General features: G+C 43.4%; 1 protein-coding gene across 2 annotated transcripts in view; it reads left to right on the top strand.

Annotated features, from left to right (window-relative positions):
• Positions 1 to 17,151, top strand: part of PTPN14 (protein tyrosine phosphatase non-receptor type 14) — a 206,881-nt gene extending 189,730 nt beyond the window's left edge. For both annotated transcript variants that reach the window (XM_006155825.3, XM_027774712.1), the window contains exons 17-19: positions 1,339 to 1,573; positions 5,963 to 6,126; positions 12,733 to 17,151. In XM_006155825.3, the coding sequence (XP_006155887.1) occupies positions 1,339 to 1,573; positions 5,963 to 6,126; positions 12,733 to 12,861 (528 nt within the window). In that variant the 3' untranslated portion in view covers positions 12,862 to 17,151. The remainder of the gene's footprint in view (positions 1 to 1,338; positions 1,574 to 5,962; positions 6,127 to 12,732) is intronic.
• The last annotated feature ends 282 nt before the right edge of the window (positions 17,152 to 17,433 follow it).

Genomic DNA, 17,433 nt, shown 5'->3' with positions numbered 1-17,433 from the left:
GCAACGTAACCATTATGTCATTTGCTGGTCCTACTATAGCAAGTTTTTAAAAATCCATAACTGATTTAGATACTCAGCAAAACTGTAAACTCAAAGCCTTTTATTTACTCAAGCCTGTTGTCACAGGATTGGTAAATAAAGAGGAAGGCCTATTTCAAACTCAGGAACATACAGTTTTAAACCAAATGAATCTAGGTAAGTCTATTTGTATCCACCAAACATGTGTTGCTTTGCAAATGAGCTAGTCATTAGGATTTCTCTAAAGGCACTGGAGCTCCTAGAGTTATCCCACCCACCTCAGCTCTGTGCTTAATGTCCTCCTGTCCCTCCACCAGCTCCCTGCTCACCCTTCGTCTCCTCAATGCCATCCCCTCCACACACTCTAGTCTCACACCAATGATTTCAAAACTGTGAAGCATTAAAAAGAGGCTTTTCTAAGTGGTTGAAAGTGTTTATTCTCCAAAAAGATTGTAAAATGAAGAGAGAAAGAATGGTGAAATAGGCAGCTATTCTCTTTCTTTATTGTAGATTGAGCTAAAACAAATTGAGCAGTCTGAAATGTAACATTGACACTAGATGATAGAGACAGTGTCAGTAGTCAGTGAGAGAATAGAGCCTGGGCTGACCATCAAAATGTAAAACATAAGTAGAGTAATTACTGGAATCTCTTTCTCATCCACTTAACATTTTTGATTGGCTTCCCATTGTCCATGGATGTCCATGGAGTGACAACCATTTGCCCCACTACTGACTGTGAGGCCTTTCTGATCTCCTCTTCTACCTCCATCTCCACCACTTCCCCAGCCTCTCAGAAGACCTTCCTGTTACTGGGCCAGCAGGTGGTGTGGTAGTTAAGATGCTGGACACTCCCACATGGCTGACCGTGGTCCTGGACCTGGTTGCTTGCTTTCTCACTGTCCCTCTCTCTCTCCTTTTTTTTTTTTTTTTAAAGACAACTTTCTTGTTCCTAAACACTCCAAGCTTGCTCCTGCCTTTGACCTCACACCTGTTCTTTTAACATTCAGCTGTACTCCAGTTGTGAATCTTTTCTATCTTCCATCGATGTAATTGTCTTTATAAAGATTGTATCATCAGAAAAGTCATGACACATTTTTGCATAGAAAAACGTAGAAGAAAAATCATGACTTCTTCCATGACCTGATATTATTTGTCTTAGTTGAAATGTGTAGGATCGACTGTATGATAGACATTGCACAGAGCTACTGAGTTAGTGAATTAAAAGCTATTTTTGTTTCTATTTGTGTCCAGATTTAAAAATTAAGCAGGTGAGAGCTTCCCTGAACTGACTTCCAATTTTGCTTGTTTTGTGCAATGCAGGAGGGTGGACGAACCAAAAGTCACCGATACTGGCCCAAACTGGGTTCCAAGCACAGCTCAGCTACCTATGGCAAGTTCAAGGTCACCACAAAGTTCCGAACAGATTCTGGTTGCTATGCAACCACAGGTTTGAAGGTCAAGCACCTTTTGTCTGGGCAGGAAAGGACGGTGTGGCATTTACAATATACTGACTGGCCGGATCATGGCTGCCCAGAGGATGTGCAAGGATTTTTGTGTAAGTTTTTCCTTCTTAATCTATATTACTATCAGATTGGGTTTTACCAACTTCCTGGTCTGTCTGTTGGAGAGAAGATGGAAAGAGAGAATGCTTTCTCCTCAGTGGACAAAATATTGTAACACTGGTGTATATGTTCTTTTGTTACTATGTAGAACAGAGAAGGATAAGACATGTCATTTATTATATTCTGCTTATCTTTTATGAACATAAGCTGAAGTTAGTTCTATCTTAATTTAGACCTTTAGATGCTCATGATCACTTTTCTGACACATGCTGCAACCTGGATGAACCTTAAAATATGCTAAATAAAAGAAGCTAGATAAAAATGGTCAAGTATTGCTTGACTCCACTGACGTGAAATACCTAGAATAGGCAAATTCAGAGAGACAGAAAGTGTAAGAGAGGGTTCCATAGGTTAGAAGGAAGGAGGAACAGGGGGTTACTGTTTAATGGGTACAGAGTTTCTGTTTGGATAATGAAAAAGGTTCTGGAGATGAATAATAATCAGAGTTGCACAATATTTTGAATATCCTGAATGTCAGTGAATTGTACACTTAAGATGGTTAAAATGGTAAGTTTTATGTGTCTATTTTATCACAATAAAAAGAACTAAAAGTAAATAACTTACTTTTTTCTTTCTATAGAAGATTCGCATCTCATAAGCCCTGCATTTCCTTATAGCAGTATATCTCAGCCAGTACTTTCTCATACCTATAATGAAGATACTAAGCACTATTGAAATCAGCTCATAGTTTTTGAAAATGCAATGTGCTGGGAAGACTAATTCATATATTGACATATATTTTTCCAGGAGATAGTTATTTTAAAAACTCATTCATCTGATTATCTTCAGTGCTCTATATATGCAAAGCCCCAAAGGGACCAGCAGTCAGCATAATGGCTATGTTGCTGAGCTCTCAGGTAGTTGACCATGGTTCGAGTCCTGGGCTTGGTGGCTTAAACTCAGGCCAGGCACGTGTGCGTGCATGCCCAAGACCCCGAGAGGAGAATGGAGAAGAAGGGATTGCGGCATGGCCATCCCCCCTGGGGGGTGATTTCTCACTTTCTATCTCTCTGTCTCTCTCTGTCTGTCTGGCGAATGCATGTGCCCTATAGCAAAAAACCTCTAAAAAAAAAGAAAAAAAGAAAAGCCCCAAATTGGGGCGTGCCCACTATCCAGGCATGGGATCAGGCTCTGAGAACACAGAGGTGAAACTGGCTTGCACAGTCTTTGTTCAGACTGCTCACAGTCTGATGGGAAAGACAGGCCAGTCCCTGCAGTCCAGGCATGAAAGCCAGTACTGTCAGCTGCATTTCAGTGAGGCTACAGCTCACCCTTCACTTTCCACACACTCCCTTTAATGTCCTGCAATGGTAAAGAAGCCTGTTCCTTAGTTCCCCAACTGGGAAGGAGGCCCTGGCACTTTCCACAGATACTTACCTGCTATGTTGTTGACTCTCCAACTAATGGAAGTCCTGTGACCACCACAAAGACTATCTTCCAAATATCAGATAATGTCAAACATGGATTTCACTTTGATATTCATTTAAAATGGGAGGTAGAGGGAAGAAGAGAGAGAAAAACAGGTTTCAATGCCTAAATAGTCCAGTGTACAAGTTCCAACAGAAATGTTCTGGTACATGTTCATTGATAGACGTATTAGTGTTGATGGTACCTGGAGGACAGGATGCTGAAAGGAGAGAGAAGATGATTGGAGTCACAGGATCTTGAATAAGATCTAGAGAGATGTGGTAACTTGCCTAAGGTCAAATGGGCAGTAATCTGTAGTTCAAAATATTAACAGGGAGGATAGTGACCTTGGCAGAAACTTCTTCCTTTCTAGCAGTGCTCTTTTTATTCGTTTTGGTAACCTTTTGCTAATTGACTTATTAAAATTTTTCTCCAAGAGGCAGAAAATGGAAACAATAAAAATAGATCAGCTTGATGCTTGACTATCAGTGCTGATAAAAGAGTGAGCATGTAAGATTGTTACAAGTATAGTCAGATCTTTTTAATTAGAATCAGTATAAGGAAAGCCAATATAAATTACTGAAAAATAGAGGGGTTTTTTGTGTTTTGTTTTGTTTTGTTTTTTAGTTTTTGCTACAGGATGTGTGCACTCGCCAGAGAGAGAGAGAGAGAGAGATAGGTCCCCCAGAGAGGAGTCTATGCCACAGTCCCTTCTCTGTTCTCCTCTCTGGATTTTGGGTACCAATGACCATGTGACTAATGTGTTTCTCAAGCTACCAGGACTAGGACTCAAACCTTTCAGTTGCCTATGTGGGATCCAGCACCTTAACCTCCATGCCAACTGCTAATCCAGTGATACACACACACAGACACACACAGACACACACATAGTTTTGGTTTTTTTTTTTTTTTTTTGAGAGGTTTTTGCTATAGGGCGCGTGCACTTGCCAGAAAGAGACAGAGAGATAGAAAGCGAGAAATCACCCCGCAAGGGGGATGGCCACGCCGCAATCCCTTCTCCTCCATTCTCCTCTCGGGATCTTACACAGGCACGCACACATGCCCGGTGTGAGTTTAAGCCACTGGGTCCAGGACTCCAACTGAGGTCGACTACGTGGGAGTCCAGTGATATAGCCATTTCGCCAACTGCTGATCCCGTCCAGTGATAATTTTAAGAATATAAACTTATTAAGTTATGCTTCTAAGAAACTCAAATCAAGTATGCTGTGCAGGGCCTTAGAATGCTGGCTCTCTGTGTCTTCTAGGTTTTAGAGATTTGTGCCCATATTTAAATGAGATTTCCTGAATGCAGAGTACCTGAACCAGATTGCCTGCTCCTCTTTAGCAGTCTTCATTGAGTCACGGTGTAAGGAAGTTTATTAATACGATAGACATCGAGGAAGCATTTCTTTGAATCCAGTTTCTCTGCATTTTGTGAAAACCTCCACTTGAAGGTGGCATCTGCTGTACTGCCCAACATTTCTTTGGTTTTCCTGTTTAAATTTGGCTCAAGAATAGCTTGGGCCCTCGTATGTGGACATTGCCTTTTGTCAGACAGGACACTCAGTTGCCCAATATCTTTCCCCCCCTCACAATAAAACCATAAGAATTCCACGCACAGTATTTAGCTTGAATTGGCGTCTGCTAGTGCTGTCTCCATCCACCTCACTGTCTCCATACTCTCTCAGTTCGTTCTTCCTGTTTCATTCTCTCATTTACAGTACTCCTCCTCCTGTAGTAGCTGCCCTAACTGCCGTGCTCGTGGTCACACTAATAGCAGCTTGTTTATGTAGGCAGCTCTCTTACTTCAGATTATTTTATAATAGATCAGGTTACAAGGAGAGTTTGTAAAAGAAAGATTTTAAGGGAAATAATCTTCAGATTATTTGGTAATTTGATATGGTTATAAAGAAATGTACAGGTTCTTAGGAGTTAAATGTAAAGATGTTTTTAAATGACTTGAAAGGTTGAAAAGTACTTTTTTCTCACATTTCCCCTCCAGTTTTGTCTAGACTGTTACGTTAGGAGGCGGCTTTCCACATGTCAAGAACCTTCAACTCATTTTCTCTCTGAGCTACTGCATAATCCAAATCACTCAGCGACATTTTTCTGATTTCTGGACTGTCTGCAGATTACATTTATATACTTCCCTCTTTTATTCATGACTCTGAAAAAAGTCACTAATTGCTCTAATTTTGCTTTTGTGCCCAGTTGGAGTTGTGAACAGAACCTTGTGCAACCCAGCTGAGCTAGGCAGATGTTGGAAGGAATGGAAGAGGATCCTGACCGCCCTCTCCACCACACACACACACACACACACACACACACACACACACACACGTTGCCTCCAGAAGGGGGGTTCATCTTGAGCTACTCGCTTAACCCCCTGGAATTCATGCTGAAAAACAGAGTCCCCAAAGTCTATTTTAAAACCTAAAACTGAAGTCAAGCCTCAGTTGACATCCACTCATTCAGCGAGGGGAAGGGAGAAGGGGCAGATGGATGCTCTCTCCCCATCAGAAATTGGCTCTGACAGGCGGACGTTTCAAGGGGACTTAGCTGTTGTTCTGATCCCAGTCTGTTAATAGTAGGAATTGCTGTAAGTAATGTCTAGAATCATCTGCTTGGGGGACTTAGGGATTTGCAGAGGGGAAAACAGAATTTAATTTTTAAAAAAGAACTATTTAATTTAAAGAACAAATTCTCCCATGGACTAATTGACTCCCAGCTGGTCCTTTCTGGATCCAGGACTGTACAGCGGGTACCAGCCAAATAATTAGTATCTTGTAAGAATTGTAAATTATTGTCACTTAAAAAAAAAAAAAAGATTCGCCACCAGTTCCCCCAGCACACACACTTGTATGCAAACCCATGTAGGACTACTTCGGTGACAAGATGTGCATTTTGTCCTGCAGCTTACTTGGAGGAGATCCAGTCGGTCCGTCGCCATACTAACAGCATGCTGGAAGGCCCCAGGAACCAGCACCCCCCCATCGTGGTCCACTGCAGTGCCGGCGTGGGGAGGACCGGCGTGGTTATTCTTTCTGAGCTGATGATCTACTGCCTGGAGCATAATGAAGTGAGTCATTCCAGGCTGCTCTCTGGGTAGTCGGCTTGGAGCCCACGTCTACACCAAGGCCAAACCTTTACCTCTGCCCTTTCCTCCTCAGTGGTTCATTTCTGCTCTCCTGACCAGAGTTTTCCAGACCCAGGGTTCCTACCTTGACTCTGACCTTTACGGTCTTCCTTGTTTTTGACCTCTTAATGCTCTGTGTAGATAGCCAACTAATAGAGAAGAAGAAATGGGACGCTGAGATAGCAGACATTTGGGAACTCTCATCTCAGCATCTACTTCCAGAAGTCAGCAGCATTTTGTAAAATGTCTGGTTTTATTGTGAGTTGTTGTCATGGTGGGTCATTTGGTCACAGATAGTCTAGATGTATTTCGCATCTAATATGTTATGGCCTAAATCCTAGATGAAAAATGTGTCTTACTTGGAAGAGCGAGGGTTTTTTATATAAAGGAGGCTGTTTGTGCTTCCCTAGACTGGCAGTTGCCTGGGGCAGCAGGGCAGGGTAGACATGGGAGCCTGCAGACATCACTCGTCTTTGCATGGGCTGGGTGTCCTGGCTGTTTTCTCTGCAGCTAGTGGCAGTGCAGAACTTGTACCCAAAGGCATGTGCTGTTCCTTTGCTGCTATAGGATTAGAGAATTACATTAAGAGACTCTTGAGGGGCCAGCAGGTGGCATGGTGGTGAAGGCACTGGACTCCCACTGTGGTTCAATTCCCAGACCTGGAGGCTTGCTTTCACATTTTCCCTCTTTCTCTGTCTGTCTGCCTCTGGTGAATGCATATGCCCTATAGAAAATTTTTTAATAATAATGAATAAAATTAAATAAGTAATTCTTTTTTTTTGGAGAGGTTTTCACTATAGGGCGCGTGCGCTCACCAGACAGACAGAGAGAGACATAGAGACAGAAAGCGAGAAATCACCCTCCAGAGGGGATGGCCACGCCGCAATCCCTTCTCCTTCATTCTCCTCTCGGGATCTTGGGCACGCACGCACATGCACCCGGTGTGAGTTTTAAGCCACCGGGTCCGGGACATGAACCGTGGTCGACTGCGTGGGAATCCAGTGACATAGCCATTTCGCTAACTGCTGGTTCCCTAAATAAGTAATTCTTTAATAAAAGATAAAAGACTATTCAGTGTAGATGAGACAAACAAAAATCAAAGGCTAAAGAACAGTTCCTCTGCCTCTGTTTACTTGGGGCTGTTGAATTTTCAAAGGACTTTCACCTTTGTTTCCTTAGTTGGTATTCCTAGCAGGCATCTGGAAGAGCCAGGCTCACGTCATTCCTCCCAGTTTACAGATGACAAAACTGATGCTTCAAAATAATTATGTGACCCTCCTGATGCCACGTGGCTCTTATGTATTATTACCAAGGCAAGAAACACTGTCTTCTACCTTCCAGCTCAGGTGATTTCCCGTCTTCACTCTACCTTCAAACACCAAGAGCCATTTGGTTCTTGTTCTGTTTCCAAGTTTGGAAAAGCAAAGGAAACATTTGTAGTAGTTTGGTGGTTTTTAAAATTACAGAATATCTTCATGTACATTCTATGGAGGATTGTTATGACAATATATATATTTACTGAATAATATCAGTAATTTGAAAATCAGATTAAATATTGTCCCACGAAGTTTGTTATGTCCAGTGTCCAAAAAAAAGGCACCAATAAATGCTGTTTACGTGCAAAGGATTTTAAAACTCCATCCCTATAAAAAGTTCATTTTGAAAAATTTGCCTGTACATAGAAATGTTTGTGCTGCTAAAAAGTAGAAAATCAGCCGTCCCAACTCTAGCCCTGTGTTCAACAAGGGCCAGCAGGTGAAGCAGAGGTTAAAGCAGCTGGATCCCACAGGGCCAACTTTACAGTTCCAGTCCCTGTCCGAATGGCTTTTAAAACATGCTGGGCAGATGTGCATGTGTACCCAACATCCCAAGAGGAGAATGAGGGAGAAGAGGCTGCTGTGTAGTCATCGCCCTGGAGGCTCATCTCTCACTCTCCCTTTCTTTCTTTCTCTCTCTCTTTCTGGTGAGCACACACACCCTGTAGCAAAACTACAAACACACACAAAAACTTATTCTAGAATCATGAGAGTATGTAGCAGAAATTTCATGGGCTCTTCTAGATTTTCATCATTTTGTCTCATATGGGATTTCTTGATTATTTTCTTCCCTCTCCCTGTCACTGCTAGAAATCTATAGAACAGTGAATACCTTGCCACTTAGTCCTAGTCCTGCTAGTGCTAGAAAGATGGACTGAGAGGAGGCGTGATCAATGTGCACACAGGTTGTGGGCATCTGAGCTCACAAAGGCAGTGCCAGCAGTTCTAGGGGAGGAAGAAGGGCCTGCTCATCACATCCCTGCTTAGGTATCATTTCCTCCCTTCATGTCCCTTTCTTCACCAAATGTCCCTCTTTCCTCCATTCCTTCCATACTCCTCCTCTGTTTCCCTTTTCCTTTTCAAACCAAGAAGCTCCTCCTCCATCTTGTCTGACATGAAAGATTGCTCTGTTCTCAGCTCTTTGGAGACCCATCAAAGGCTGAGCCTCACTGAGGCGATGACACCAGGGCTCACTGAATGCCAGATGTCGTTGGTCCAGAAGGACACACACAACGTGGATCAAAGCCAGCGTGGTGCGGAATGAGGGATTCGGCCAACAGGGCCCCCTGTGGACCTGGTGAAGGCTCAGGTGGTTCAAGTCTCTTTGGCGTGTCCAAACATAGCAGATTTCCTCAGTGCCCCACTGCATGCCAGAACATTCTTTGCTGGAACGTGATCAGTCCAAAAAGAACTTCTGCTCCCATTGATATTCAAAGATAGCAGGATGACTCATAGTTTTCACTTCCCTTCCCCTAGCACAAATATAGCCAGCCTTATTTGTGCCATTTCCCATCATTGCTATTGGTAGGTGATTAAGAGAAAAAAGTCTCTACTTTGTTCTTACCCTATTTCAAGACTCATGGGTAAGAATCAAGCCCACTCTTTCAGGAGGAGAGTGGAACATGTTTAGTTTGTTCATTTGTTTTTAAACAAAGGTTTTGACAAAAAAAATATATATGAAACTTCGTTCCCCATATTTATCCTGTCCAAACCTCCCTGCTTTCTTACCATAGCTGAATTTAGCATACTTTATATTTTTAATATAGAAGGCATGCAATTTTAGTGAAATGGCTGTTCTTTTTCCTGGACTTCTCCCTCTTTCATTCTTTTTTATTTTTTTCCAGAGAGGGTTTGTTTGTTTGTTTGTTTGTTTGTTTGTTTTACTATAGGGTGCATGTGCTCACCAGAGAGACAGAAAGATAGAAAGTAAGAAATCACCCCCCTAGGGAGATGACCACATCACAATCCCTTCTCCATTCTCAGGATTTTGGGCACACACACACACACACCCAGCATGAGTTTTAAGGTGCTGGATCTGAGACTTGAACCGTGTGTGGTCAACTACATGGGAGTCCAGCAATACAGCCATTATGCCATCTGCTGGTCCCTCTTACCTTTGTTCTTAACACAGAAAAGTTGAGCATCAAAATTCAAAGGCTCACACTGGGGGCAGGTGGTGGCTCAGTGGTAATAATACAATTGGATCTGGATCTATCATGGAAAGGTCCTGCGTTCACATCCTAGGATCACCCTCTGGTCATGTCAGGCACACACGTGTTTGTGATCTAGAGTGACTGAGACTAGGGATGGATTATGGCAAGAAGGATGTTGGAGCTACCTGTCTTGCTTTGTCTCATTCTCACTCTTCTCTCTGTCTCACTCTCCCATAGGAGAAAGAAAGAAATACACTTAAAGGATTTTGCTTGTTCAAATCTTTTTTTTAAAAAAGGGGGGGGGGGAAGGAAGATGCCTACAGTGAGGTCAAGAATTGTGAGGTATGGACTGAGGGAACAACTCCAGGCTGCCTTGAGAAGCCTCCCTTTGGCCCAGCATTTTGGGTCACTGACTGTGAACTGAAATGTTTCAGTGTGTGCATGTTTTTTCAGAGAGCACTATTGCAGTAGTCTGTCCACAGCTACATCAGTTGCAAAAGGTCAGGTGCTCACTAGCCAGTGAAATGTCTTAATCATCCTGCTATTTGAAACGCGTTGTTTCTCTTCCTAGAGTGAGTGGGAGAAAGTGTCTTCTAAGCAAGACTGAGCAAGTGTTAATGGCCTTGTGATTCCTCGGGTTAGGGATGGCTAACAGTAGAGCCTGTCAGCTGACACCCCTTTATTAAGCACCAGGAACATTCTTTGCCTTGTCTCCAGACTGTCCCATATCAGACAGTACTGTCTTGTGGGCTGAACCTTATGTGTCATTGAGATGGGAACGATGGTGGAGGAGGAGGTACAGGAGGTGGTGGTTGTGGTGGTGATGGTGACCACACCACAACAATGAAACTAGTATGACAGCTAACTGGTATTGAGTGTTTATCTGGTACCGGCACTGTTCTGAGAGCCTTACAGTATTAACTCAAGTACCCTTCACAATACTTGTGAGGTAGGTCCTGGTAGTGCTCGTATCTAACAGAAGAGAAGCTGAGTCACGAGAAGTGTGTCCACGCCCACAGCCAGGAAGTGGTAGAACTGGGATATAACAGACGGAGTCTGACTCAGAGCGCAGGCTCTCTGGGAGAGAAGTGGTCGTATGCTCTCTACCCTTTAGCCTCTGTGTGCAACACAGTGGTGTTTGCCAGACGTCATGTTAATTAAGCTCATTAATAGGTGGCTCTAGGTCATTTATCATGATACAAGTCACTTCAGAGTATAGTTTAAGCAAAGGCCACTCATTACCATCAGGAGCTTATTATCTCAGCTCCCTATTTTGACTTAAGAGTTTGAAGATTCACATGCCTTTTTTTTCCCCCAAACTCTGTTACCCAAGGATGACTGTCTACCCTCCCTCCCCCTCCGCCCTCTTTTTTAAAGGTTTTTGGCATAGGGCACATGCCGGAGAGAGAGACAGAAAGAGCAAAAGTAAGAAATCAGTCTCCGGGGGGATGGCCATGCTTCAATCTCATCCCCTCTATTCTCCTCTTGGCATTTTGGGCATACACACACATGGCCTGGCATGGTTTTCAACTGCTGGGTTGTAAATCTGTGGTTGGCCATGTGGGAGTCCAGTCCACCACATCACCTGCTGGCCCCTTGACTGTCCCTTTTAAACCTATGATATGCCTTACTTTGTTGGTTTTGAAGAACAACTACTAATAATGATGGCATAGCTACGCAGTTTGGAAATAGCTGGTTATTTTTCATGATTTGAAAGTTGCAAAGTGAGGCATGCAGCTGTTTTTATTATTTTCTTTTGTGCCTGCTCTGTCCTTATTAACTTCATGGGTGTCAACATGCCCCTGTGTTGAGAGTTTCTAGGGCAGAGTGAATGTGCCGAGGCCTCGGTGGCCTCAGGAGCTCAGTGATGTGCTTCACAGTGCTTCCCCGAGCTGGTTCAGGAGGACAGAAACCTACGCATGAGGGGGAGGGACCCTGGGACAGCCACTGGTCCATTAAGTACCAGTGATCTCTATGTGGGGACTTAAGAGTTTGTGGAAAATGGAATGAAGGGATGGCTTTATTTTGGTGTAGGAATATTTTGAAATCCAAGCATTGTTTTTCCATAATACACACTGTCCACAAAGCTTTCGAAGACACTTTGTATATATTTCCTTCCATCAGTGATAGTTGTATTTCCCCAAAGAATTCACACATAGACAATCTCATTGTGATACTCAAGATGTTGTTAGTTAAAGGCTTTTACTGCACACACGACTAGTGTCCAGAGATTGTGCTTGGACTTTTTAAAGATCTGCATATAAATTAACTCATTTGATTGAGCCCAGTTCTACAAGATAGCAGGATAGGATAACTGCATTAATAGTGTGTTTATTAATGTTCATAAAATAACGAGTCATTTTATGAAGAACTATGTGCCAGATGGTTCACTAAATGCACATGGATTTCATCATTTGCTTCTGTGAGGTGGGTACTATTTATTACCCCATGTTATTGCTGAGGAAATGGAAGTGACTTGGACAAGACCACACTGCTGTGAGAGGAAAGCCTCATTGCTCTTATTTTACAGACAAGGAAACTAAGCCCGGATGTCTGGAAGTCTAGTACTCGGTACTAGTAGAGTTGAAAGCACCAGTCAGGTTTCGCTGTAACAGAGTTGTATTTGAAACATCACACCAGGGCTCAGACAGTGATGCAGCAGTAATGCAATGCTTTGCAAAGCTGACCCAGATGTGAGGTTTCAGCTTCACATCTGGAGACCTTCACACACACACCGTGCACATGCTCATGATCTGGAGCTGGCTAGGGGTGGATCGTGGCATGAGGACCCTGTTGTGGCTTCTCTGCCTCTCTCTCCATTTCTATCCCTCTCTTTTTCAAATTATTATTACTATTATTATTTGCTAATGAAAGAAAGAAATCCACACCAGTGACATGTGAAAACCAGGTTCTCCAGTTGCTGGTAATAGTCTTGATTTGGGAAACCCACCAGGACAGAGTCCTTTGGTTTCTCTTGCACCTGGGTAAGGGCAGTGGACTGTTCCTGAACAAGGAGCTGAGGAGCAATCAGGGGGAGCTTCCTGTCTCAAGACCTTGTGCTTGTTCTCTTTTTTCTGCAGAAGGTGGAAGTGCCCATGATGTTGAGGCTCCTCCGGGAGCAAAGGATGTTCATGATCCAGACGATTGCTCAGTACAAGTTTGTCTACCAAGTGCTCATCCAGTTCCTCCAAAACTCCAGACTCATTTAACCTCCTCGATCCAGCTCCTGGAAGAGGGACCCAGCTCTATCGTGCAGATAGACAACTCCAGACAACATCTGCTCCCCCAGCAGGGGCAGATGGCTGGCAGCAGGCGGGCTGCAGAAGCCAAGATGATTGACAAACATCATGTATTATTTTATATGAGATAATTTATTTTTTTTCCTTTGAAATAACTTTTGTGAATTATTATAATGCAGTTTTCACTATGATCTAGTGCTTTTCCTTTGAACCACATTTTGACTGATCTGCATTGTAGTACGTGGCAGGAAGGTTGCCAGATGGGTCGTGTTGGAGACAGAGGCATAAGGGAACACATCTCTCATGAAGTCCCAGCCAGATTTGTAACCAACCCTGAAATTTGTCAGCTTAATAGCTCCTGTCCAAATCAAAGACGGCAAGAAAAGGAGTTCATCCTGAAGTGTAAAAAGGCCAAGACCCTTTCCTTGAAGGAAAGTCACCATTCTCGTATACTCGAGGGCTCATGAGGCTTACAGTCACTTCCCTTCCTTCCTCCTTTCTACCCTCATATTCAGTAATCGCTCCCACCTCCACCCGACCCCCCCCCCCCCAAGCTTGAGTTAAATACAGGAACAGCTAGAGAAAACGCTGCCTTTATGTGCAGTAACTGCCGTCTTTCGGGCCGTATGAGAAGCTCTGTGCACTTTCTCAACACCCCTCCTTATTCTGGGCTCCAGGGGACTATTTACCTCATCTCTTTTGCTCAATTAACTCCAGCCTAAGGGCCATGAGGCCTTGGGCCAGGCTGCTGGGAAGCTAGGATACTTGCCCGATTGAGAGGATAATGGAACAGAGTGGGAAGAGAGAAGAGTTGGGGAGGGCCTTGAAATGGTTTATTTAATTATGATGTATATGCTTAATGAGAACCTGAAGGTTGAGATGCTGGATGTGTTCCCCTTTTCCATCAATTACTAAGTTATTGGAAAGGGTATAAAGGACACACTTGGGGAACCTGATTTGGGGGACCTGTTTGGAACTTAGGTAGCAGGGGCCCTGGCCAGGAAATCCCACAAAGCGTGACTATCATCTCTAGGCTTTGGCCTATCAGAGTAGACTTAATCTCATTCTGAACCCTGTAGTCCCAATCTTGGCCCACATGATGGAAAAAAGTCAAACTTTCTCTTTCACAAAATCCTTTGTGGTTTCCTTTTCTCCTTCTAACCCACTCGGGTCAGTGATGGTCTTAGCTGCCCTCAATTTGAAGCTCAGTTCTTAGTTTCTTGTCCATTGGTCAGTGTCCTCCTGAATTTCTTAGGTGAATACACAAGAATGACATGCCACAGATGGCCTCTCTTGCTGATTGTGGGGGTTTTCCTTTCTACATCTAGTTTTTCTCAGACACACCTTTGATATGTGTCTGTGGGTGTGTGGTGATGGGAAGTCACAAAGGCTCACTCTTCTGATTGAGTCGATGGGGTTCTCTTTGTCTTTTCAGCTCAGGAAAAAAGCAGCCCTAGAGGAAGGCATATGGAATGAGTGTAGCACAAAAATACAATGAAATGTTCCTTTCTCCATGTCATTTTTTTCTTGGATACACCTTTGTGATGGAGGTTTTGTTGTTAGAACTGCAGGTGGTCCCTATTCCTTCCTTCTTTGCTGCCTTTATTTGCCCCTGAATAATAAAGACAAAGAATGGCATCAGCTGGACCAAAACGAGAGGGCCTGTGTGACATCCCACCATCTCACCGAAGTGTATGCAAGCAGATTCGCCATTAACTCCTTTGGAATATAATCAACCCAGTTTCAGAGCTGGCCAGATAGTCATTTCCTTAGAGAGTTTTCATCCTGGGGGTACTCTACTAAGGATATCTTAACAGGTGGTCTCAGTTGCTGGTTTACTGCATAATTAACATCAATATTGATTTTTCATCTCTAAGCCCCAACGTGAGCACTGTTAAGATGCCTCATGTGGGCAGCGTAGACCCGGCACCTCTTTGAGCTCATCACTCATGAACTTGCTCTAAACCCATCCATTATTCCCACCTTATGCTTCAGAAAGATTCTTTAATGCATGAAATGTCCTAGTCAAAGTTTATGTTGAAACCCACCGGAAAACATGCAAAAGTTACCTCACATTATTTCATCTTTTAAAACAAATGCTTTTGGTTCTTTAGCACATTTTGCATTCCTTTTCACATCTCCAGTAAATGCCAACATATCTCCTGTTAAATTAGCAGCAGCCATTTAAGTCCTTTCAGTGGCATCTGCATAATAATTGCCCAGAGATGCTTTATATCTGGGAAGCAAGCCAAGGAATAAACCTTGAAGCAAAGTGTATTAAATTAGTTATCTAGTTAGAGCTTTTGGAATGATTTCCTGATGATGTATCAAGTCTGAAGCTAGAGCTGTCAGAGTCTATTGCTGCAGTTTGGATTTAAAGGGAGAACATTTTGAAATGGAGGGGAAGAAAGAGACCATCTCATACACACACACACACACACACACATACACACACACACACCAAACATTTTCCAGCCTCTGGTTTGAAGTTTTCCAGTTGAAATGTTCGGTCTCTTTCATCCGCACTCACTGCGATACACTGACCCGACATGCTTGTCCTTGTTTACTGTGGTCCCTGGGTCATGGGGGCTGAATTTGATGTCTTTATCCTTGAGATAAGAGGAGATGAGCCTGCTGGCAAAGCAGAGGTGTCCTGCTGGACTTTATTGGGTTTAGCTGGGTTCGAAGGCGGTGCCACCTGGTAGTAAGAGTCTCTGGTAGCATTTACAGATAGCATTTCCATACATATTACATACCTCTGTCCCTAGATGAGAAACTACGGATTTAGCTGCATTAAGAGATGTTGGACATAGATTTCTTTATATGAGAGTAATGATGAATGAGCCATTCTGCTGAGCTGGAGTTGAACAAGAGCAGGGAAGGTGAAGATGCCACCCTGTGGAATATTTTACATAAAAAGCTTTCAGGGAGCTCAGATTAGGAGAATTATATTTTTACTAACTTAGTGGGTCAAGATTAAGGAGAACCACTTTATTTTAATTAAGCTGTTGTTTGCCTAAGGGTTGGCTATTTCTGGCATCCTCCAGCAGACTGGATAGAAGGACTCTGTAGACTGCAAGGGGCAGGCCCTGTGGGACTTCATCGCTGGCTAATACTTAACCTTTCTACTTCTCTCAGCTTCTGGTTTTCCATTGTCAGTTCCAGTAGGCACAGTAGGTCCGCATTTTTATTTAGTTCTTTTCCTTATCTTCTAGCTTAATGGAGATGGACCCATAGGAAATTTCCAATAATTGAGCATATTTTCCTGTGAGTACAGAAAATTCATGTGGTTCAACCTCATATGCAGTTGGTTTTTCCTCCTGACATGGTATGGATCCCAATGCCATGGTATGGATCCAAATAAATGTTAATGAACACACAGCATGTGCAGTAGGCGCCTGGGCTTTCTCTGAACCTGCCGTCTTGCCACCTACCTACTTTTCTCTGTCAACCAGTTGTGACCTTTGGACCTTACTCCATGTGTAGGCCATCTCCTAGGTTTGGAAATTGCTTTTAGCAAAGGTGAGTGTCCATTCTGATAGGCTGGATTGGCCATCAGGCACATCCCTAAGGGGTTTTAGCTGCTGTTCTTTCTTGCTGTATAATCTGTATTAGCTGACTGCAGGCCACTCACTGGGGAACACGCCTGGGTCCCAAATGTGTCCTTGGTCAAAAAGCAAAATATGTGTTCTCATTCTCTCTCTCTCACTCCCAATGGTAAGTTTGATGATAAAGGCGAGTATAGTTTTAGGGAAGACATGTCAATACTTGAGGTGAGGTGGGATAGAGTATTCCAGCTGTGTAACAAGGAGCATAAGTTCCAGGGATGGGACTGGGTCAGGCCCACGTTGGTATTCATCTGCTCTTCCTTCCTTCTGTGTCAGGAATAACTCTGTTGGGTCCCTAGAGTAAAGAATTTCCAGAAACATCAACTATTTACTATTGGGCTCTTACGGTGGCCCTTTGTGGGAACGCAGCTTCCCCATGTTTTGCCAAAGATTCTTCTGGTACCTTGTTATATTTTATTGCCAGTGGGTTTTATCAGTCACTATGCTCTTACTGATTTGTATTTTAACTTTAAAAAAAAAAAATTTGCTACAGGTGCAAGTACTTGCTGGGGGTGATGGGCAAAGAAGCATTCCCACACGGGGGTTAGTCACACCACAGTCCCTTCTCTTCTGATTCTCTTTTCAGGATTTTGGGCACACGCACACACACAGAGAGAGAGAGAGAATTTTTTTCAAGCACTCTGCACTCTGGGTCCAGGATTCAAGCTGTACAGTTGGCCACGTAGGATCCAGCTACCTTAACTACAGAATCACCAGCTGGCCCTTGTGTGACTTACTGTCATGAGCAGAGTAACAACTCATCTAGCATTGCTTCCAAGTGGAGAAAGTTGGGTCTTCCATGGGAAGTGCACACATTTCCCAATGACCTACAGCTTCATGGATAGCAAACAGTTGGCCCCATGGTGGGCATACAAAGCTCCAAGATGTTAAACTACATTTGACACTTCCTTGAGCTCTAAGCAAAGCAGTAGAA

Source organism: Tupaia chinensis, unplaced genomic scaffold, assembly GCF_000334495.1.
Source record: "Tupaia chinensis unplaced genomic scaffold, TupChi_1.0 Scaffold000473_1, whole genome shotgun sequence".
In the NCBI taxonomy this organism is placed as follows: domain Eukaryota; kingdom Metazoa; phylum Chordata; class Mammalia; order Scandentia; family Tupaiidae; genus Tupaia; species Tupaia belangeri.
Note: the sequence above shows the minus strand (reverse complement) of the source record. Positions and strands in the feature narration are given on the sequence as shown.